We start from the raw sequence: 25,084 nt of genomic DNA on the forward strand, positions 1-25,084 counted from the left end.
ATTTTATTGTCCTCCTGTTCCTGTGCAGAAAAGGTCCAGAGTCTGATTCTTGCCCAGGAGACATTCAGCATATTTATTTTCTAAACTTTTTATAGTGCTATAATTTCAAACACAAACAAAAATTGCAAATACTAGCACAGAGAACTCTTTTGTACCTTCACTGAGATTCATCAATTGCTTACATTTTACGCTATGAAAACTTTCTTATCTTTCTCTCCAATCTGGAGAAATATTCTTTCATTCTCTCCAATCTGGAGAAATATTTATTTTCTGAATCTCTTTATAGTGTATTAGACACTGTGCCCCTTTACTCTGTATGTTTACTAAGAACAAGGATATTTTCCTACATAATCACAGAAAGTCATGGACATTTAACATTAATGCAATACCACTATCTGATCTATAATATGTGTTCATTTTTGTCTACTGTCCTAAATATGCCCTTTATAACCTTCCTGGTTTGTTTGTCTGTTTGCCACCCAAGAACCAATCCAGGATAATGCACTGCATTTAGTTACTATAACTCTTTCATCTTTTTCAATCTGGAATAGTCTTTCTGCCAGGCTTGCTATCTTTATGTCTTTCTTGTCTTTGATATTTTTTATTACAGCAAGTTATTTTATAGAAAGTCCTCATATTTGGTGAAACCCTTAAAGCTTGCCCCTGCATTGGCCTTGATGTATGTCCATTCTTTGAGAATTTCTTTACTTTCTGCAAAATAAGATGTTCCCGGTTCATTTTGTGCTTCTTCCCCCCTAGTCCTCAAATCAAACTTTCTAAGAAACCCCAGTTCTGTTTAGGTAATTTTAGTTTCTTCTACGTTTTACAAACAAGGTCTTGTGTGCTCCTTGCTACTGCTGGTGTGTCGAGCTCCTAGACCCTCTCAATAGATACAGCCATATACCTATAAATATGAACTCAAAGTGACAGCTCCAATGAAAATAGATTGCCGCAAGATGCATTCTAGCTCATCTCCAATAATGAGAAACCTGTTCCCACCATCCACAAAATATTTATGGATTTGTTCAAGCTTAGAACGCAAGTAGTTTGAGAATTGCTAACCCTGCTGCCGTTAAGCAAACTCACCACCTAGAGTTTAATACTTGTTTTTTCCCACTGACAGAGAGCAACTGCATAATCTTAAGTGCACAATTTGATGAGTTTTGAAAAGGCATATGCCTGTGTAACCCACACTCCTATCAAGACATGAAACTTTCCATCACATGCAGAATTCTCTTATTCCCCCTTCCCAATCACCATCCCTGCTTCCAGAAGCAACCACTACTCAGCCTCTTGGGTGGACAGGTATATATAGATTTATACTCTGGATCACAGCTATTAAATTGACATACATCAATAATGAAACTATCCGTAGAGAGGCCTCTTGCCAATCTCCCGTTCTTTAATTTAGCTCTTTAGAGATGACCAAATACATTTATTTCATTCCTTATTGAAATAAATCATTATTCAATATTACTATGATGCCATATGATACTTAAAGTACTAAAACTGACCAGTATTATCCCATTTAATCTAGCTCCTCTTTTCTTTTAAAATTACCCCTGATATTCTTGAAAACATTCTTTTCTCAAGTTTTTATTTATATTCCCGTTATTTAACAAACAGTGTAATATTGGTTTCAGGAGTACAATTCAGTGATTCATCACTTACATACAACACCCAGTGCTCATGACAACAAGTGCCCTCCTTAATGCCCATCACCCATTTAGCCCATACCCCATCCACCTACCCTCCATCCACCCTCAGGTTGTTCTCTATGGTTGAGTCTGTTTTCTGCTTTGCCTCTCTTTTTCCCCCACTATGCTCATCTGTTTTGTTTCTTAAATTCCACATATGGGTGAAATCACAGGGTATTTGTCTTTCTCTGACTGACTTACTTCACTTAGCATTATGCCATCTAGATCACATTTCATTCTTTTCAATGGCTAAGAAATATTCCATTGTATATATATCTACCACATCTTCTTTACCCATTCATCAGTCGATGGACCTTTGGGCTCTATTCCTTGAAGACTTTCTTACTCTCTGACAGCACCATATTTCAGAGGCATTCTACTTTTTCCTTGCCTTAAAAAATAGAATTGGGTATCCTCATGGGAATCTTTTTTCCATTCAGTGGAGAATAATAATAGAGACCTAAAATGCTATGCTGGGGGTAAACATTGGGGTTGGCCATGGGTGGACTTGACTAAAGTACCATCTTTGCTAATGGTAGAACAGAAAACTATTACAATTCAGAGTTACAGGTTCCCACTGATTTTTCTTCCTTTCGGCATATCATCTTGCTCTATCATAACTGTCTCACCATATTTACTTTTTACCACAATGAAAGTCCCATACTCTGAGTTGGGAATTTATTTATACACCAGCACATGGCAACCTAGAGTGGGCATAGTGCTAGTCCTCCCATCTGGTGCAGCATCGAAGGAGCACCTACTGTGCACCAGGAAGTGTGCTAGTCTTTGAGGTTATAGAAGTCAAGAATACATGCCTTTCTGTTGCCCCCAAACCTGTGCCTTTCTTTCTTTTGCTACTAAGAAACATATTTCGCTTGAACAAGGCAGGCACAGGCAAAATGCAGCAGAAATTCAACCAACGTCCCCTACCTTAAGGTACTCACTTCTGCCCTCTTCAGTCTGTGCCAGATTGGGACTTGCCTATCCAATGGGCTATTTCCTGTTCCATCCGCACCTGTCTTCTGTCCTATAGCTTTTTCTTGTTTCACTAGAATGCAGATATTTTCAGACAAATATGTTTTTAAAACATAATAAGTACCCCTTCCTCATCTACACTGATTTTTCTGAGGCCTTTCTTTCTCTGTCTTAGCTTTGGATGAATGGAAAAGCCAGGGAGGATTCTGTATTGCTCACTATCCCAACAGTAATAACAAAGGGCAGATTCTTGAGTCCCACTCCAACTTTCCAAATTAGAATCTCTGGAAGTGGAAATTAGGAATCAAGATTTTTAGCAAAATTCTTCAGGTGATACATAAAATTGAGTACCATTGGCTATAACTTCTGTATTCTCAAGCCTTTCTTCTGAGAGAAGGCACTAAGATTGCAATAGGATGTAGTTGTTCTAATGGTGCTTGTGCTGATGTGGGCTTGTGGTGGGGAAGCTAAGCACATAGACATGAAAAGCTATGTGGAGTAAGACTTGAGGGAGAAATGCAAATGATAAGTTGGAGGGGTATCTCCTTCCTATAGTACGGTCTATAGATACAGGAGAAATAAAAATATGAAAAAAAGGCTATTTTCTGTGTAGTGCTATAACAACTTCAGAAATCATTAAGAATGTGTCAGATTAATATTGCTGTAACTTGCATTTAATTAGACCAGTAGCTTGAAGCATGTATGTTTAATTTTCACAGTTCACACATCATGGATTGGTTTTCTACTTCAAACCTTAAAATAACAAGACAAAATGGTGATTACTAAGCTTTGTGCTGCCTGCAAGCTCCCTCATATCAGTAACTAATATTTATTGTTCTCAGAAGGAGTATAGTACTTATAAAAGACAAGAATTTGCGAGGTTAGGGGCATCTAGGTGGCTTTGTCAGTTAAGCATCTGACTTTGCCTCAGGTCATGATCTCATGGTTCATGAGTTTGAGTCCTGCATCAGGTGAGCTCCCACCCTGCTTTGGGTGAGCCCCTCTTGTCTCTCTCTCTCCCTCTCTCTCTGTTTCTCTGCCCCTCGCTCACTTGTGCCCTCTCTCTCGTTCTCAAAAGAAAAAAAGAAAAAAGAACAGAATTTGGGAGGTTAGCTACGGAACTGCATTATTTTATCATTGAGTTAAACCTATAGCGAATAACTGCATTATCTGTCTGAACTTTCATGTAAGTTTTGCTGAAGATAAAATATGTAGAAAGCACTTAAGAAGACAATCCTATCATTTTTGAAAATAAATACATTCTGGCAACTTTAAAATTGAACCTCTGTAATGGGCTCATACACCTTTTGAGCAGATTTTGATAGTTATTTTTTCAACATGATACCATTAATATGATTAATATTATTTATGATATGAAATATTAATATTACACATTGTTTATGTAAAATATAATGATAATGCCAAATGTAAAGCGTATAAGTAGATATAATTGAATGTAAAGTAAGAAACATGGTGTGGTAATTGTAAAATCAATTTTTTGTAAATATTAGGTATATATTAAATGTTTAATAAAAAACACAATTCTTAAAAAAGAGTAGCTACCTGTTACCCATCAACCGTAACAGGTATACTAATCAAGAGACAACCATGACCAGCTGAGCTTTAGGAAACATGTTTAAATATGTGATACAGCAAGAAGTTTAGAGATAGGACACCAGGAAAGAGATTTCATTCTATCCTGTCTTTGAGTAGGCCAGTGTGGGCAGGGGAGTCCCAGGGTACGGTGGGAGTGCGTGCAGGCAGAATGTCTGAAAACATCAATGTGTCCAGTTTGACCAGTCCAGTCAGTACTGATGATTCCTCTGACCCAGACAGGAAGAATCAAAAAGCCCTCTTGACAAGCAAACAGGGCCTCTACAGCACCATAATACCCTCCTGCCCCGACATCTGGGCACGTAAGGAGCTATCACCAGCCCCTAAGGGCAGACACATCCTCCCTACCTGAGCCCAGATAATTCAGTGGCAGATCCTGTCTCTCTCCCAACCCTACCCTCATGTTCTCAACCCTGCCCACAGAACCCTACCCATGGCCACTGGAGGCACCCCAGTATGCTGGTGCAGATGCAGCCTCTGAGGTCAGACAGCCCCAGTTCAAGTTTCTGCCCCACCATGTAAACTGTCAGTACCCAGTTTGTTCTCGTTGTAAAATCCATAGCACTGAAGCAAAAATGAAAAGAGTTGATGCGAAGTACAGGGCACTGGCCTTGGCACAAAATAAGTTGTCCATAAATGGGTGTTAGGCTATTGCTATAAAGTATGTGAGCAAGTTATCTCTGATTTTAATGCAGTGTGGTTATCCGTGGATGTCGCCTGGATGCTTGGGCATTCATTGGCTTTACTGATAACTGTGACTTAATCAAACATGATCCTTTGTTTAATTTAAACAAAATAATGAATAGACAGGTAAAAAGGTGAACAAACGGACTTGAAATAACTTCATGCCCTTTGTGTATTTGTAAGTGATTTGGATTCTAACAGTTGAAATGCCACATTAAACGAGGCACTTGTAACTATGAAGAATTAAATCACTAGCTCTGCTAAAATTGCAGTTACTGAATTTTGACTTCATTGTGAATATGGCTTAAATGGCTTAATTCCAGCTATTCACTAGTAGTTTCTTGGTGTGAAGATGTTGCAGGCCAAAAGCACATTTAGAAGTCCCTGCACACTTTCAAACTGTAACTTCATCTGCATATAACACAAATGTTAGCCTTGACCAATACATTATTAAAGGACATTACATATGGAAAATTTTTCAACTTTGTTGCATATGAAAATTACTCAACTTTTTAGGTTAGATTGTAAGCATCACAATAGGTTTTATTTGCTGATTTTAACTGTGTGTAAATTCAGTGAGCCGCTAAACAGGAGAGTTCTCCTGAAACCCCTTTCCCTTACTACCATAGCTGTTGTGGTTGCCTGAAGAAACCCTGGACCAAGATGCAATCTCTACAGTGGAATGTGATCTAAGGCGTGGTTCCCAAACGTGGCCATATGTTAGGATAAACTTAGAGATTTAATGTAAAAATAATATATATTTTTAAAGTCCTCTCTCCATTCTAGACTCATAAAATCAGAGATAGAGAAAGGGAAGCAGGCGACAGTGTTCTTTAAAAATACTACAGGTGATTCTATTGTGAAACTGAAGTTGAGAACCACAATCGAGCTAGAGATCGAGAGGATTTAAGATAAGTGATAGAAATTAGCACTAACTGAGGTTCTTTCTATGATCTGATCAGAAGAATAAAAGTTAAAGGAATGTTTTTAAAGACTGGTTCAGAGAAATTCAAGCATATTTTAGGATGGGCACACATAGTTCTGAAATACCTACTACGAAGATCTGTAGAAAGTAACTGTGGTGGATGGAAAGTTCCTTATATGTCTTTTTCATAATCTTCAGGAGAAATGTAGAGCCATCTAAGTGGAAAGCAATCCTAGGACTGCAGATGACATCGAATCTGACTTCTCCTCACATAGTAACTCGGTTGATAGATCAAATTGTCATAAACCCACATTACAATAAACGAATAAAGGACAGTGACATCGCCATGATGCATCTGGATTTTAAAGTGAACTACACAGGTAAAAGAAATCAGTTTTAGTCATCTTATCTGGCCAAATGCATTCAAAGTTAGATTTGAAATATTATTAGTACCAATGAATTAATAGTGCATAAAAGTTGGATAATTTGTTATAGAAATCATTATAACTTAAATGGAATTGGGGAATGGAGTGGAACATATTCAATTATCTTCATCAAGGTGTCTAAATCCAACTTTCTAGAAAGTTGGCCAGCAGAATAAAACATTCCAAGCTCTCTGTAATAGTAAACTCAAAGGAGCAGCTGGGAGAAAATAGGTCATTGCAATGCATGCCTTCTGTATTTCTCAAAGAAAGGCAGGTCCATCTACCACAAAGAGCAGTGTAGGACAAACAGAGAAGAACATATATTCTAAGAGTAAAGTGAGTAAAAATTAAAATATCCATAGAATGAAGATTTTAAAGGAGTTTTAACAATATTAATAGAGTGGCAGCTGGAAGACTTCCTCCAAATACCTAGATAACATGCTAGAAATCATCTGAGGGAGTGAACTTTACACGAAGGGTTCTGTTCAACTCCATCCTTTACTCCAAAGACTTTTCCAACCCCCAGTGAAGAGAAAGTGCTACCATTTCTGTGCTCTTTTGGAATTTGGTCTACACACACATTAGAGCACTTATTAAAGGCAGACTATTAATTATGTAGCCCTGTCCTTGAAGGTAAGCACCATATCTTACTCATTTTTGTGTCTGCCCTGGGCCTTACATGTAGTAGGTGCTTAATAAATGTCAGGCAGCTTGTAAATTGTTGGAAAGGGGCTTTAAAAGTCAGTGACCAATGCTAATGCTTCCATAAGTACCCTGTAAAACAATCACCTAAAAGCTTTTTTAAATGTGGAGATAACTGGGGAAAATCAGAACATTTGTCCAAGTGTCTTAATTGACCCTAAAGAAGAGCCATACCAAGATTTTTACAGAACCGACACTGTAAATAGCATGATTACTTAAAATCAAATATAAATGACCAACTCTAGAACTAAGACCTTGTTTACATTATTAAAGAGTGATTAGGATACAATGTAGAAAAAGATCCCAAAAAGACCACTAGTGATACCTAGTCCATTATCAAAGAGTGCCTCCTGGAGATGCCTCTTTCCCCTAAGATTGATGTCTAAAAAATGTTCAAGCAATTGATGTCTAAAAAATGTTCAAGCAACAACAAAAAAAAATACAGGTTTTTTAGATAACGTGATGAAAATAATTGATTTCTAAAATCTGTTAGAAATGCATATGTGTCTGTTCTTATTCTGTTTTTCCAGATTATATACAACCTATTTGTTTACTGGAAGAAAATCACGTTTTTCCTCCAGGAAGAATTTGTTCCATTGCTGGCTGGGGGAGGCTTATACATCAAGGTAAATTATCAGACTCAATAAAAAGAAAATATCTACTACTAAGAAGTATGCTATTGCACTATCCTGTGAATATTTTCAATATTTTTTGCAACTCTTATAACAAGTTTTGCAATAGCTCTTAAAAGCACTGTCAGGTTTATATTCATATGGTGTGTATATATATATATATATATATATATATATATATTTTTTTTTTTTTAATCCAGGTTGTGTAGAACATATTATAAAACTATATTTTTTGGAAGAGAGTTCAAGCATTCCCCAAACTTAGTATGTAATTTTAGTATTATAAATACTCTGATAAAGAGAAAAGATACATCTATTTAAATGAATATTACAAAGGTTATAAAATTTACTTTTGTTAAATCACATAGATAAAGTCTGATCAAAAGCCAAATTATTACCTGTTTCATTTTCCAAATCAATAAAACTATCTTCATTTATCACATAAAGGCCTCATACTCACATTCCCTAAGAAATGAGAAAAGAATCCCTTTTAACTTCAACATTCTGACTCACTCTACTGATGAGCAGATTCAGATGTGGCATAAATCTTACACTGAAGACTATAAATTGACTCGTTAGCATTATTTAATAAGATGTTTTCCAAACACAGAAAAGATGCATATTAAAACTAACTGAACATATTTTTTTAAACACTCCAGTACTTTATTCTCTCTAAATGTAACTACAAGCCATGTTGCTTTTGGATTCCTAATAGGAGTTATTCCATCTAGGACAGAATTTTGGCAACTTATTAAATATTAAGCAAAAAGGAAAGGCACTATATACTCTGGTGGAAGAACCAGGCCTCTTGAGTCCCAACAGATCGTGGCCAAGATATTTAAAAATCTTAACCGTACAAGATGAAAAGCCACAGAATCGTGTGGAGAGATGCAGATACCAGAAGCAAAGCATCCAGAGTTAAAATTCCCATATTCCTTGTAAAAGAAAGGATGATGTTCTAAGTCAAATCTTTGCCTAATGATTTTGACAAAGGTTCTCCACTGTAATTACATTATGTTGCTGAAATGCCTCATGTCTTCTGTCCATAAAGTATATTGAGGCCAAAGACTGTATATTCTTGTATTTCCTCCACTTGAAAAATGCCATGATTTATTAAATTTGAAGCCTACAGAGTAAAAATGATTCCTAGATATTTTCTCTATCAGACTTCAAACTAAAAGACATTTATGACCATGATGTAGACTCTTCAAAAACAAATTATCCACTAACAAAGTTTAAGACTCTTTATTCCATAGGAAATGGGTATTTCTTTTAAGAGCTGAGTAAACTTGACTCATTTATTTATTGTTACTAAAGATATGCATTTAATTGGCTTAAGAAAGGTCGCTAAGAGTGGTATGGAGCCAAGGGAAATCTGCATCTGTGATCAGTTTCATTTAGGAATAAATGGTCAGGTCATAATTAAATACTTCCTGGGTAATGGAAATTTTAATGAATTTTATGAATTTTGCCTTATGATTTCCAGATACCTAGTTGTGTAAAACCTAGTTCCCTTCCACCTTTTGAATATATTACACTAATCATCTAGGAAAACCATGAACATTGCTTTACTAGGAAGAAATGAAGTGATATTAGTTGACTAAATTAAGGCAATTAGTAAACTTAAAATTACTGATATTTTTATGTATGTCTTTTTGTGTGCATTCTTAATTATCCTAATGGCAATTCACGTTGACAAATAAATATTAAATATAAAAATACTGCTCAAATTTTTCTTTACCGAAGAGTTTGTCCTAGACCCAACCATTTTTTGTTCCTTGACAAGTAGCAAAATTGCCTTTGACTTTATAATAGTTTACAATAAAAACTACTGGTCCATCCTCAATGAATGAATGGCATTGAGATGCTGAATTTCCTCCTCCATATTCACCTCTTTTACTAATTTTTTAAATGTTTATTTGAAAGAGAAAGAGAGAGGGGCGCCTGGGTGGCTCAGTCGGTTAAGCATCCGACTTCAGCTCACATCACAATCTCGTGGTTTGTGAGTTCAAGTTCTGCCTCGAGCTCTGTGTTGACAGCTCGGAGCCTGGAGCCTCAGATTCTGTGTCTCCCTCTCTCTCTGCCCCTCCCCTACTCACACTCTGTCTCTCTCTGTCTCAAAAATAAATAAACATTTAAAAAATTTTTTGAAAAGAAAGAGAGAGAGAGGCAGGCAGGGTAGGGAATGAGAGAACAGGAGAGAGAATACCAAGCAGGCTCTGTGCTGTTAGTGCAGAGCCCAGAACACGGGGCTCAACCACACAGTGCTCCATGTTCATAAACCATAAGATCATGACCTGAGCCAACATCAAGAGTCGGACACTTAACTGACTGAGCCACCCAGGTGCCTCTCCATCTTCACCTTTCAAAACCCATTGTCAGACTTCAAAAGTCAACCAGTGGTATGCTGTTGGAGTCACCGGCACCAGCCGGAAATTGCCTTTTGTGCATATCTCCTCCCAACTCCTGTTCACTGTCATGCTGGTACCTTGAAATTGGCCATGGTTGGAGTGTTTACATCAGGCAAATGATACGTATTGGGGATTTTTTTCTTGAAACCAGTTATTAAACATTAAACGCACCACTGAGTCATACACACACACACACACACACACACACACACACATTTGTTTCCTGTCTTTTTAGTGTGTGGATTAAACTTAAACTTAGCTGGACATGAAATCACATACATTTTTGCAGCAACATTTACTGCAACATATGAAGTCACATACATTTAGCTGTCATATGCACTAAGTTATCATCAACCTTCTGCCTTTCTTGAGGAACCAAATAGAATTGCTAATTAGTAGAAAGTGCTTATCATGTGCCTTTTCTGAGGCACTAGACAGACACCTGCTTGTTTCACATCCCTCTTGGGAGTAGTATTTCAGTAAACAGAGATCCATGCTTGCAGTAGATGAGTCATTTTATAAAAAGCATGGAAATACACTCTGTTACAAAACGCCTCCTTTCTCTTCACCTGCACGTGGATGACAAGCTGATTGCCCTTAGACCAGGGCACAGCTCATTTGAGCTTTGTCTTTTGCTCAGTGTGCACCTGCTCATTCACATAGCATCACAAAGTTGCTGAATGCCATTATGAGGGAGCACCTCTTCAGGTGCCAAATGAAAAGCCTCCTGGATTTCTGAGTTGTTGCTAATTTCTGTAAATGAAACGTTTTGTGTTGGTGGGCTTTTTTTCCCCATGAGCAATACTGTAACCATTTACAAATACTGAAAATGCCTAAAGACTGTCTAGTCCAATCCACCATTCCTGCTAGCCCTTGGGCACTAAAGAAGTACTTTACTGTTATCCATTTGGCAAGATGCACAGATGGGCTTTATTATGTGCTTTAAAATACTAAGGTTTAGCATTTAGTTCCATTATATATACACACAGTACTCGATAATGAGAGTGAACTGTTGGAATAAATAAGACTGATGGTGGCTCATTCAGTGATGCATGTCGATCACTTCTGACTGGCTGGCTGCATTACCATTTTGAACAGGTCCTACTGCAAACATATTACAAGAAGCTAATGTTCCTCTTCTATCAAACGAGAAATGCCAGCAACAGATGCCAGAATATAACATTACAGAAAATATGGTATGTGCAGGCTACGAAGAAGGAGGAATAGATTCTTGTCAGGTAAATATGTAAAACTGCTCATCCTACCTTTCCAGAAAGCATTGCTATGTAATCATTTGATTGCTTCACAATGATTAGGGAATAAAGAGATCGTCATTTCTTCTTTTACCAAAGTGTGACTTTTTGTTTTTTATTTGTGGCCTACTAGCATAGAACTTCTGGGTGGATGTGAGCATTACAAATAAAACTAATTTTTAAACAAGTATTAAAATCGGATAGAGTCTTTAGAGACGAGGCATAAAATTTGAATATGTGAGATAGTCAGGTGAAATATGTAGTGCTGGGCCCAATGTTAACCTGAAGAGTATACATCTTAGCTAAATCAAATTCTAATTCTTTAAAACCCTATACAAACTTAAAACAAACAAAAAATAAATCTGAAGGCCAATATCACCTAATGGCTTCTAATTTTCAACTCTTGTTTTTGAATATGGGCCAAAGGTCCAGTGACAAAAAATAATTTTTTTTGTAACAATCAAATTTTTTAGGTTTATTTATTTTGAGAGACAGAGAGCATGAGCAGGGGAGGGGCAGAGAGAGAGGGGGAGAGAGAATCACAAGCAGGCTCCACAGTATCAGTGTGGAGCCCAACATGGGGCTCAAACTCACAAACCGAGAGATCACAACCTGAGTGAAATGAAAATTCAGATGCTTAACCGACTGAGCCACTCAGGCGCCCCTCCAGTGACAAGAAATAATTTCTTCACAAGAACCAACCTGGATAACCTGGCTAGAGCCAGTTTGCAGCTAACCACTTGTAGGAAGGTTAAAAAATAGAACTTAACAGCCTGGCATAACTCTGGATCTGGAACACCTATGGTAGAATTTTCATCTTATCATCTACATGGCATTTTAGAGATGTGATAACATGAACTCACTGAATGCCAACACGGCAATATATTTGAAGTATCCATAGCTTTTGACTTGTGTGACCATCAGAGAAACTTCTACCCACAAGCTACCCTCATTGAGGGCAAAAACATCTTACCACCTAGAAATAATGTAGCTATCTGTTAGCACCATGCAATCCACATGCACTCAACAAATAAAAAGTAAATTCTGTGAGATTTTAGAACAATTATTAATTTTTAGGTGCAGCATGAAGTAGTCATGAAGAGTGTAGATTCTGTGCTCAGATTACACTTATTTTTCACCCTTGCCTTAATACTTATGGGTGAGACTTTGGGCAAGTCACTTAAGTTTTATTTAGAGGTTTAAAAATGAGGTAACACATATAAGGCATTTAAGTAAGCACTCAAAAATATTAACAATTTTCATTATAAGACTTTGTAAATAAAGTTTCTGGCATTTTTTTTTTGTATTTGAAAATTAATAAGATATTGATGCATTAACATCTACTGAATTAGATTAAACCTGATAGCAGTATTGAGCAAATGAATAATATACAAATGCAAACGTAGTAATTTATACCATGAGAAAATCTTTCACTTTGTTAAAGTGTAAACAACTTGTTACAGATATTAACACACATATGTCACCCACAATTCGACTTGATACAAGACTTTTTTCACATACACTTAAGCAGATGAATCTTTATATATATCTTATCTTTATATATATCTTTATATATATCTTATATGTATCTATATAGTTAAGTTTGTGTCTCAAATCACGTTAAACTTTCAGCTTGGTTTTGCATTTATTCTGCTTGCATGAACACTTGCAAATTCAAGACAGATAGGATAGCTTTCTTGTTTAAAATTTATCTCTGGATCTTATTCGTTTTAAAATGAAAAGTGTGCAAAGGTAAGATATATTGCCACTTAGAGGGAGATTTATAGAATTATCGTTCAGGAGGGAAATCAGCTGTACAACGTCAATTACAGTTAATGGGGGCTGTGTGGCAGGAGCCTCATGCACCGGGTAGAAAATAGGGCTGCTGATGCTACTGATATTAGGGTTACATTAAGTCAGTAACTCATGCCAAATCTCTGAAATCTTATATTTGGCTCTGATTTCTAGGGAGTCTAAGTATGTTGTTCATTAGCAAGGAAGGAAGCTCCCACACAGGGAAATGTCTTGTGTAACATGGTATCGTGATTGAGTAATCAGTAGTCTAGAGGGTCACATGATTTTCTTTGTTCAACTTTAATACTATGTTATACAAGAGGATTAACTAACTAAATAAGAACACAATGGGGCACCGGGGTGGCTCAGTCCGTTAAGCATCTGACTTTGGCTCAGGTCATGATCTTGCAGTCTGTGGGTTCGAGTCTCGCATGGGGCTCTGTGCTGACAGCTCAGAGCCTAGAGCCTGCTTCTGAGTCTGTGTCTCCCTCTCTCTCTGCCCCTCCCCCACTCACACTCTGTCTTTCTCTAAAAAATAAATAGTAAACATTAAATTTTTTTAAAAAGAATACATTAAAATTATGAATATGCCATTACTGATATATCACTTGAATAAGCTCTATGAAGCATTATTTTCCCCCTATAGTTGCAAAGAATTTGCCTTATTAGTCCTCCATATATTCTTAAATATCTTCTGGCTTACCAAGGGCTTGTGTTTTGGGGGCAGATGTCTAGATTTTAAGGCACAAATGGCTGTAGAGGTCCTCTCTCTATAAAACTAAGTGAATGACACAAAGAGCAAACTCATTTTGCTATGTAGAGCCTTATTCTGTACCAGTGGTTTTCTTTTTCTTTTTCTTTTTTTTTTTCAATGTATATTTTTTAAGAGAGAGAGACAGAGAGCATGAGCCGGGGTGGGGCAGAGAGAGAGGGGGGCACAGAATCTGAAGCAGGCTCCAGGCTCTGAGCTGTCAGCCCAGAGCCAGATGCAGGGCTCGAACTCACCAACTCGTGAACCATGAGATCATGACCTGAGCCAAAGTTGGCCACTTAACCCACTGAACCCCATATACCAGGGGTTTTCAAAGCACAGCTTCCAATCCAGCAGATCAGAATCACCTGAGAGCCTGCTCTAGGTGCCAATTCTCAGGCCCCAGCACAGACCTGCTGAATCAGCAACTCTAAACTGGGGCCCAGCAATGTGTGTGTTAGCATACTTAAACCACTGGTATAGAAACATAAATTTTAGGTTAATGCTTTATTTTCTGGACAGTCACTCATATTTTTTAAGTACATACATATCTCTCAGCTAGTGGAAGAAGGAAATATCTTCATTGGAAATGACCTCCAACTGACATGTTGGGCGATTTAAAATCCGTGTTCATGGAATCAAGGTCTAGATTCTATTGTCTTTTTAGAAATTAAGATATATTAGAAAATATGAAGAAAACTAAATGACTCCTTTAAAAAATATCCAAACTGTTAAAGTTTATTTTTTTAATAATTTCTAAGTTACATGTAACTTTGAGCCTGTATTTATCCTTAATTGTTCCATAATTATTTCTGGACCCATATTATAAACTAAGGGCTTAGGGTACAGAAATAAAACCCCCAGTCCCGGCCTTCCAACAGTTTGAACACATTTGTTACATCTAGAAAAGAGGTAACCTGTGTTTGCCAGTACAATTTATGTTCCTCTGTACCCAAGCAAGAAAAGGTGCTTTTATACATCACATACTGCATTTTTCCCCTTAAATATGATCCCAAAGACAATAAAGATTCAGGCAAAAAGTATCTCAGGAAAATGTTTAAGACAAACTTGGGATGAACTATTGTACCAATGATTGCAACCAAAGTACACAAGGCTTTAATTCCTTCATATAAGAAAATATTAAATATAAGAAAAGATTAAAAGTTTCGCACAATGAGTATGAGAGATATTTGTCAATTCCATCATTAAATAATGGCACTATGTGCTTGTATCATGTTCTTTTGCATTACACACAAATATTCATGTGCAAATCAAATATATGTAATTAACTGTATTAGAAACTGCTATAATTAAGATTTTCAAAAATTAAAAACAACTCATCAGTTAAAATCTCTTATGAAAATATGTGTGCCTATCACTACAGGTTATATCATAGGCCAATTTCAGTTGAAATGTTAAGATTTTTTTCAATTCGGATGGTGTCTAATGCCCAAAAGTTAATGCTACCCGAAAGAACTAAAATCAACTTCATGTGTGAGTTTTTAGTTTCTGTAAACACACAATGTGTGTAATAAGTGCCTTTTCTGCAAAGTCACCCCTAATACTTAGAACATACTTCTTTTTGGTTTTATTTTTTTTGTTTCACGTTTTTATTTAAATTCCAGTTCATTACATATAGTGTAATATTAGTTTCAGGAATAGAATTTAGTGATTCATCACATCTAACACCCAGTGCTCATCACAAGTTCTTTCCTTAATACCCATCACCCCTTTAACCCATCCACCTGCCCACCTCCCCTCCAGCTACCCTCAGTTTGTTCTCTGTAGTAAGTCTGTTTTATGGTTTGCGCCTCTCTCGTTTTCCTCCCATATTCATCTGCTTCGTTTAAATTCTACATGAATGAAATCATCATACCTCCTTTACTAAATGATCAGATTTTAATATATATTTTGGTTAGGATGCTCCTCATAGTTGTGCCTTAGAGATTTTCTTAGTCCCTATTAAAGTGCCATAATGAAAGTAAGGAAACTTGCTATGAAAGTACATCATGAAGAATTACATATAAATTATGTTTTAGTTCTCATGGTTTCTCTGGGTCCTTACCAAGCAGCAAAAGGTTCTCTTTCTTGACAGAGAGTGCTGGTGAAGATGTATACAGATGACTTTCAATTAAAGCATATTTTTGACATGTAGTTTTGAATTGATTTGCTAAAAAATAATCTTATATATCAATTGAAAACACATCTATGGGGCGCCTGGGTGGCTCAGTCGGTTAAGCGTCCGACTTCAGCTCAGGTCACGATCTCGCGCTCCGTGAGTTCGAGCCCCGCGTCGGGCCCTGGGCTGATGGCTCGGAGCCTGGAGCCTGCTTCCGATTCTGTGTCTCCCTCTCTGCCCCTCCCCCGTTCATGCGCTGTCTCTCTCTGTCTCAAAAAATAAATAAACGTTAAAAAAAAAAAAAAAAGAAAACACATCTATAATTTTCTTTTGCAATTTACTCTTTAGGGGGATTCAGGAGGACCATTGATGTGCCAAGAAAACAACAGGTGGTTCCTGGCTGGTGTGACATCATTTGGATACCAATGCGCACGGCCTAATCGTCCAGGGGTCTATGCCCTGGCCCCGAGGTTCACAGAATGGATACAAAGTTTTCTGCAGTAGAGTGTTTCCTAAACCAACATGAAAGCCATGTGGTTTTCCCATTCCACTCTAAAGAGCATGGGAATTGAGAGTTTGACAAAAAAGATTTCTAAAAGGCTTTATTCTTACCTAAGCCATCGAAATGCTGAGGATTAAGGGTGAAGACAAAAAAATAATCTGTACCGTACAAAGTAACTTTTTCATTGTGAACAGTTAATCTTTCACAGAGATTTTACAATCTTTCCTTTGTGATCATTATCTTTATCATACTCTTCTTATTTAAAGGAATGCTATGTTAAAGCATATACTGCATTCTTAAAGTTTTGGCAAAATTAAGAAAAGAAGTAAAATAAACTATTTTGCACAGTATGTTATTTTTTTAAGTAAACTGCTGTAAATTATCTAGTTCCACCTTGCTATTTTCAGAATCTCAGTAGTCTTCCTGATTTTCTATCTAATTGCATTTCCAATTTCCAATTCATCTTGAGCATATCCTTAATATTTTCCCCACTCATAACAAATATGTACTTTAGGCTCATGTCACAAACCTGGACTAAATTGATTACACATTCCTCTCAAGATAATTAAACAGCAAACAAGTGCAAGTCTACAGATCACCCCTGTATTGAAATAGAAAGGAAATTAAATGATATTTCCATTCTTTTATTGGATCATTTTTTACCTGCATTAATCGTACCGTCCATTTATTTTAAGCTAATATTTTTTTAAGTTTCCAAAAAGTAATCAGACATATCCAAAAAATGCAACTATTACAAATGTTTTTTTTTCTGATCTATGTGTCTTACAGTGGATGTTTTTAACATGTGCAAAACTTACTTAGACACAGCTGAATCACCCATTAGAAGGCCAAAAATGTGGAATAAATGAATTTGCTTCACTGCTTTAATCTCTTGGATCATTTCCAGAGTATGTGCAAACTTCTATTTAGCTTTCCACACAAAATCTACTGATTTATTTGGGAAGACAAAATCCACACCTACTTAATACACACACACACACACACACGTCTATATAATCACAAGTAATAGAAGAAAGAATAAGGTTAAGGGATTGTAGACTGGCCCTACCAAACAAGAAACAAGGTGGGGCTACATCTGAAAGGAATGATTCTTACTGAGGTATTGAAGAGAATTAGGGCCTCTGTGTAGGTGGAGGTTTAGGGAAGTTCAGATAATCATGTGTTGTACCAAAAGTCACTATCTTGGGGGGAACAGAGAAACAGAAAACAATGTCATATAAAAAGGTGTGGCCAGATAATTGGGGACTACAAATTCCTGGTAAACAATCATGGTATTTATTCTTAGGACAAAAGTCAGGAGTCTCTGAACACGCTACTCTTTTTAAGACCTTTCCAATGACCTGATCTTAGGAGCAATTGGAAAGGATGAAGCGGCAGGTATTGTTTGATCTTACTACCTGGATATTGTTCCACAATTCACCTACATTCCAAAACATGTATCAGAACTATGCTCTGAAAATACAAACACAACAGATACATCATGTACTCCTTTTCATTTTTCAAAGGTCAGCTAAAATTTTAAGAAGCCCTAAGGACAGTGCCACTGTCATCTTTTAATAAAAAGGAAGTTGATTGCCCCACTCCTCGTTATGTATGGGGTTAGTAATTGATACTGGAACAGTTACGCGGATCTGGATCAAGACAAAAGGCAAAACCACAGCCCTTGCCCATTGCCTTTCCTCTCCTGACCTGCAGCTGTTGTAGTCATGGGTGGCACAGAAGTGGGGGAAAGCGCTGTCTCCTTCCCATCAAGTCCTGACTGAAGGAAGAAATGCACAGCGGGAGCTTGGAGGGAAGAGGTAGATCCCAGTCAATGTGGGTAGCCAAGCAGAGAAAGGGGGTGCTAAGTGTGGGCAGATGGAAGTTTACAATACAGCTGTCCATGCCCTCAGTCTCCAAGCAGCAGAAAGGGGGCCAATGCCCACTCATCTCTATTTGTCTTTAAGTTTCACCAACCAACACTAGTCATGATTGCCTTAATGAAAGCTCTTTATTTTCTAACATCAAAAGTTTAACAGGGCAAAGATGAGGTTTAAAATGCTCTATAACTCCAACTTCCATTCATACCATACTTTAACAGTAATTTGTTTTCATCTTCATGTGCTGATGCAAACAGATCTATATTTTGTTCACTTAAAAGATTTAGACAACACCCACAGCCATTCGTCAGAAACAAGAACTTTTTATTTAGTTAAAAGGAACACAGGGACATTTGAAGACCAGATAGTTACAAGTCTCTTGAGGAGACACAAGCATTGAAGAAACTAGCAGAAGACAAGAGGAGCCGCAGTTCACTCTCTCAGACGAATCCTCAACATGAACACGATTGATCACTGATGCCCTCCAACCCATTTTCACACTAAATCATAGTTTCTCTCCTTCATGAAATGTCGGTGTGCTGTGCTTACCTCCACATGGACGGTGGTGACGACGCACCTGGTCCCAACCATAAGACCACCTTACATGCTAATGGAGGCTGAACAGAGCTATGGAAAACCTTAGGCACACTCTGCAGCTGCTTTCACTGCTAATCCCCACCCCCAAACAACTGTCTTTGTTTTGTGGGCAAGGGAAGGACCAACTCGATTCCAGAACCCCTTAGAGAGCTACTTGTGGTTATATAGGCAACATGTGAAGACATATGATTTATATTGTGTATGCCATTTTTTTGTTCTAGACGAGTATAATATTGTTTATACAGCTATTAACAAAGTTATTACAAAATCTGTTGAATTTTAAACTAAAAATAATTGTAAGGCACATGTCTTGCACAATTGAAATTAGACAGTTCTTGCCTCTAAGTAAAATATTTGAGTAAATTTACACCACAGTTAATGAAATAGCTTCTTATTTCTGAAGAGATTTCCTAAACACTGTCTGACCCCAGAGCAGAGAAACTGAAAGAAGATGAACCATTTCTAGAAAAGAAACATTTTCTGTGGTAATTTATCTATGTGTGTGTGGATTCAGCTGAAAATAGTGATAAATTTCTTTAATCAAAACAGCATGTACTGAAAAATGAAACACCATAAAAATAAATATTAGAACAGTCCATTTTTATCAAACACTTATGTAAAGGTAAAATATTTTTGCACACTGTAAACTTTAATACAATTTACATTACGTGAACTAGATTACAACTTATGAAAGGTGAAAGAAACAAAAATAACTGCCTCCAACACATACACTTCTCTAATGTGTTGACAGCAATTTTATCTGCATGGTCCATTCCATTTACTTGAAGTTTGGGTGCATCCTTTAGCGATAAGCATGTCTCACTCCATTGTTAGCACAGCGTATTTTGTAAATGAAATAACCAACATATAAAAATTATTTTAATATTTGCCTCAAGGGGGAGCTTACAGTTCATCTTGCAGATCCTCTGAGATTTCAAGCCATTCCAAGCGAATGTTCTAGATGCCATTCCTTATGCAGATCCAGAATTCTAAAATTCTATTTTCTGTGCTGGAGCCAAGTCGATGGATTCTTATACTTCCATGCCACTTTCTTTTCTGGTGCTTTTTGAAATCCACAGGGTGGACTGGTTTGGGCTAGTTTTTGTTCTTCCTTTACTGAAAAACATAAGAAGAAGTAAGTTCAATGCCTGAGACTTATTACTGAAATAGGCATGATTTGGTCCCAGGGAGATATTGCAAACCCTTCTTATGAAAGGGTCTTTCTTCTCTCACCAGCACATCTACAAAAAATTCCAGATTATTCCAGAATGTGAAGATGGTAAATAGACCATGTAAAATAATGAAAAAAATAGAATGATCTCTGTTTGACACTTTGTAGTACAGAATTCAGACACATTCACACGCACACGCACGCACACACACACACACACCACAAATATGTCTGAAACAATACCAACAATTTTCATTATAATCACCAATACATCTTCATTTTATTTGATAAGTGATTTTGAAATTTTGCTTTGTGGATATTCTTCCATTCACATATGCTGCATTTAATGCTAAAGGATTGAAACAGTGTTTTTGTCCTAAGTATAAAGACCTTCCTAATCACCATCCCTCAGTTTTCCTTTTTTATAGTTAAGTGACTTAATCCCTGAAAGTTTGGTTTGACTTCAGTCTCTGCAACCAATGTAGTTCAAAGTAGATTCAGGCCTTGATAACTTTGTTCCTCTAGACCTGAGACTGAACTTCACTCTCCTTGGACGTGGAATCTGAGCCCACATTTCCAGCCCCTGTATCAGAGTTGGCTGTCTCCTCACTCTTTCCATAAAATGGCCACTGCTCAGGCTCCTGCAGAAGTGCCCATTCCTGAGTTTATGTAAGTCATCCTCCTCTAGGCTACTTATCAAGATCTAGATTCCTTTGGGTCTAGTTTCCAGAGAATGAACCCTCACCTGGATCAAGTAACCACTTCTGGTCCCTTGTGTCATGCACTTCCTGCCCCACACAGACCTCCCTTCCCCCGTATCTGCCCCACTCCCCACAGGTACTGCATTCCAGTTACTCTCAGTGTAGGTGGGGAGGGCAGAACTCCTTCAAAGAAAGAAAAGAACTCTTCCTCACAAGCCTGAACAATACAATTCTATAATATTAATTGACTTCAGTTTAACTGTGATTTTACTACTAATAAAATATGTCCAAATTATAGGTTTTGGAGATTTGCTTCCAAATAAGTAAGATCAACACATCTTTATCTATGAAGTCATCTAACACGAAGGAAAAAAACAAATCAAGCAAAGTTTATAAATAACATGACATTTTTTAAATGGTAAATAAAGGCAGTTAAGTTATGAAGGTAACTTTTTTGTGTAGCATTAGTATTTCATTTAAGAGTTACTACCAGTTAAGGAAACAAGAGTTACTATTTTGAACATGACATGGAATGATATAAACCATCATGTGTACCAGATTGGAATTTAAACTTTCTGCAAGGCACTCAGATGATAATGGAGTTGAGTCTTTGATGAAGGTTCTCCTTGCTTCCCTGGAAGAAAGGAAAAGGGGAGGATCTAAGAACGAATGAATTAAGCACTACATCTAAGTCGGGCATCTGGAGGTACCCTACTTTGGTTTAGTTTCTCACTCTGGGAATTTCAAACAAGTGAAAACTCCATAGATCTGCAAAAACCTGGAAGACTTTTGCATGAATAGAATCTCCACAATAATACACTATTTGGAAGAAGGAAAACAAACTTTAAAGAAAACTCAGTTATTGGCACTATAGTAATTTTTATTTTAGAGATGACAATGCCTACATAATATTTTTAAATCAATTTTTCTTTTTTTATAAATGTTTTTCCATAGATAATAGATCTGTCCATAGATATTATAGATCTATCTATAGATCTATATTATCTATAGATCTATAGATAGATCTATTATCTATATATATGTGTGTGTGTATATATGTATATGTATGTGTGTGTGTGTGTGTGTGTGTGTGTGTGTATAAACATTTTTTTTAGAAAGAGAGCATGAGCAGGGGAGAGGGGCAGAGGGAGAGAGAGACAGAATCTTAAGCAGGCTTCACACACAGTGTGGAACCCAACTCTGGACTTGATCCCATCACCCTGGGATCATGATTTGACCTGACACCAAGAGTAGGATGATCAACCAACTGAGCCACCCTAAAATAGGTTTTTCAAGCTGATTTGTTATTTACAGCTCTTCCTTAACAGTTTTCTGGGTTAAGGGGGGATTTATATCACATCCTTCCTCTACTTCTCTGCTTTTCACAATGACTAATCATCTTTTCATCTCTAGTCTTAGGACGTGAAGAAAGAAACGAGATATTTACTATCGTCTTTTTTCTGTACAAAATATTACAAAATTTCTAACTGTGCTTCACCTATATATTGGAAAACCCAGAGGATACAAAGTGTAGTATTAATTTGCCAGCTTTATTTATCATTACTCAAAGTGTCTTATTTAAACAGCCTGTACATCACACTTTGGATCCTTTAAACAATTTATGTGAACCATTTACAGTTTATATCTATTTAATTGTTTCTTTCTGGGGCTTTTTTTACTTAGTGGATTCTTTATGGTCTATTTCAGAACAGATGAAGATAAACTAAAATCCAAAGAGAAAAATGACTTCATTTGCAGTCCTTCCCTGATGACGGCACTGTCTCGATCAGTTCTTATTTAAAATACTGACAAAGATGGCTAGTTTATTCTAGCAAATATGTTCTTATTTAAATCCAACATCTTTTCCTTTTTCTTTTAATATATATTTATATTTCATATATTAAAATGAAAAAAAATTTCACCTCTAACTCAAGGGTATATGGCTAAATAGATATAAAAGAATACTCCGAAGAATCTTGCTGTTAAGATATATCATTTTGGCTGAAGATGCATACTAAAAGTGACATACTTTTACCATTGTACTTGATTTCCTCTACTCAGAAGACCCTTTGGAAATAAACAAAAGCCTGACTTAAATTTTTGAAAAAGTATTATAGAGTGCACTTACAAAAATCAAGTCTTGCATACAACTTGGGGTCAAGATTGAAAGGCTTAGCATTAATGCTTATATGTAAGAAACAAGAGTCAGTATAGAGTAGTTGCATATGTTGTAAGCTTACAAAGATTCAAATTTCAGATCCACCACCCACACAAGCTGTGAGAACCAAAGCAAAATTGCGTAACCCATCTAAGCCACCATCTCCTCAACCAAAAAACGGAAACAAAAGGGCACCTACCTCATATGACTTGTGAATATTAAGTGAGGTAATGCATGAATCCTGTATTCAAGGCCTATCTTATTAGACTGGATACACGGGGTGTGTACTGACAGATAGGAAAATCAGAACTTTCTCTCTTTATTTTTTAAGTGGGAGTGGAGCCCCAACCTGGGGTTTGAATTCATAACCATGAGATCAAGACCCGAGCTGAGATCAAGAGTCAAACACTTAACTGACTGAACCACCCAGGTGCTCCAAAATTCAGAACTTTCTTGAGACAAAGTAAAACTATAATTTACACTAATATTTTTAAAGAGTTATAAAAACCTACATAAAACTTTTTAAGTTGTCTCTGCATACATGAATTATTTACCTTTTATGCAGCATCTGGAAACAGCAGGTTCCAAAAGCGACCAGTATCAATAAAAGCAGTGGGATCGTTGGTATAACAACATAGATTAGATTGGGAATTATGCCTACAGAAGTAAAACAGTCAGTAAAAAAGATGGCAGAGGCAGAATTCTCACACTAACATTATATAAAATTGCCCAAAAATTCAAGGTAAAATAAAATTATTATAATTAAATTCCAAATAAATTTCTTCCCAAAATATTAAATAACCTAATAGAATAATATATTCAGGTTTAATAAAAATTAAAAACAAAATCATATTTCACTGGTTGCCATGCTTCAATTCAGTGTCTATATTTCTAAACCTACGATTAAATCTACAGTTCAGATAGAGGCTAGTTTTCATAACATATTAATAATCTTATCTATCTCACTTCATTAATTCTCAGCTATTACTTAGGAAAACAAGCACTGATTATTAAAGTAATTGTTGATTTATTGGTCATATAATCATCCTAACCAATAAGGTCAGTGCCATGATGATACTTAAGACTTTGGGATTAAATCAAAATACAAAAAAATTAACTGATGATACAGTCATAAGCCAGAGACACAAGACCCCAGAAGCATAAAGACTTGATCTTAATTAAATTCTAAAATGAATCATTTTTTAGTCCTGTTCCATTACACAATATTAAGTATTCTTGGAAAAGTAAAAACTGCCACACTTCAGTCCCAAACAGACTAAAATGACTTTATTGAACATTTTTTCAATGTCATAAAAGGGAAAATATTCCTAATATAATTATTTACTAATATTTTTAGTTAGGTTTAGATGTTCTGAATGATTTTAAAATCAGGCACCTGAAAAGTAAAAAGCACTAAGGTTTAATGTCATGTTCATACAAGAAAAGCAAATTGAAAAACTATGCATTTAGCTAGCAAATCAAAAGTTGTCATCATTACCAATCTGAACAATTATGTTCAAAATGGACCAGACTTAGACCAAACTATCCATTTTACTGTACAGCACGTCCTTTATTAACTAAAGATATATTATTATCTGAGGTCCAGTGATGGGGTATGCTTTTACCTACTCTTGAGCCCCTGACATGAAACTTCAAGCATTTTAAGGATTCAGGAAATATTTTCGTTCCTTTTCAAAATACCATCATGATCCTTTATACATAACAGTAAAGAAAAAGAGAAAGTATGTCCTACTCTTCCTCACATTTTAGATCACCTGTGGAAAGATTCTGAGACTCTGGCTCTTTGGCTCAATCTTCACAAAGCAACTAGGAAATATCAAGATTTCTGTCCCAAAATCACAGGACCATGCAAAAAGGAGCACCAAACTAATTCTTAGAGCATTTTCTGACTGGGATTCAAATCCTAATCAGGGAATGTGCAATCTGCACTGGGATTTCATGATTTCTTTTGCAGACTGGTGTGCTCAGGGCAGCTGGGTTGAGAGCTAATTATACCTACTCTGTCCACCCTGTTCACCAGTGATGTCACCTTGATAGCTTGAAATCAGCCATGGTGATATATACCACAGGCA

General features: G+C 36.5%; 2 protein-coding genes across 4 annotated transcripts in view; one reads left to right on the plus strand and one right to left on the minus strand.

The window, feature by feature from the left end:
* TMPRSS15 (transmembrane serine protease 15) overlaps positions 1 to 17,379 on the plus strand; it is a 120,290-nt gene extending 102,911 nt beyond the window's left edge. The window contains exons 23-26 of the mRNA XM_053220661.1: positions 6,094 to 6,275; positions 7,553 to 7,648; positions 11,164 to 11,303; positions 16,331 to 17,379. Coding sequence (XP_053076636.1) covers positions 6,094 to 6,275; positions 7,553 to 7,648; positions 11,164 to 11,303; positions 16,331 to 16,486 — 574 coding nt within the window. The 3' untranslated portion in view covers positions 16,487 to 17,379. The remainder of the gene's footprint in view (positions 1 to 6,093; positions 6,276 to 7,552; positions 7,649 to 11,163; positions 11,304 to 16,330) is intronic.
* A 1,292-nt stretch (positions 17,380 to 18,671) lies between these two features.
* Positions 18,672 to 25,084, minus strand: part of CHODL (chondrolectin) — a 31,155-nt gene continuing 24,742 nt past the window's right edge. For 2 of the 3 annotated variants that reach the window (XM_053220663.1, XM_027041786.2), the window contains exons 5-6: positions 23,546 to 23,648; positions 18,672 to 20,077 (exon numbers count right to left, since the gene is read on the minus strand). In XM_053220663.1, coding sequence (XP_053076638.1) covers positions 19,993 to 20,077; positions 23,546 to 23,648 — 188 coding nt within the window. In that variant the 3' untranslated portion in view covers positions 18,672 to 19,992. Of the gene's footprint in view, positions 20,078 to 21,388; positions 21,468 to 23,545; positions 23,649 to 25,084 lie in introns of all 3 variants that reach the window. The other variant, XM_053220662.1, reaches the window with a different exon arrangement.

This window comes from Acinonyx jubatus, chromosome C2 (genome assembly GCF_027475565.1).
Source record: "Acinonyx jubatus isolate Ajub_Pintada_27869175 chromosome C2, VMU_Ajub_asm_v1.0, whole genome shotgun sequence".
Taxonomy (NCBI): Eukaryota; Metazoa; Chordata; class Mammalia; order Carnivora; family Felidae; genus Acinonyx; species Acinonyx jubatus.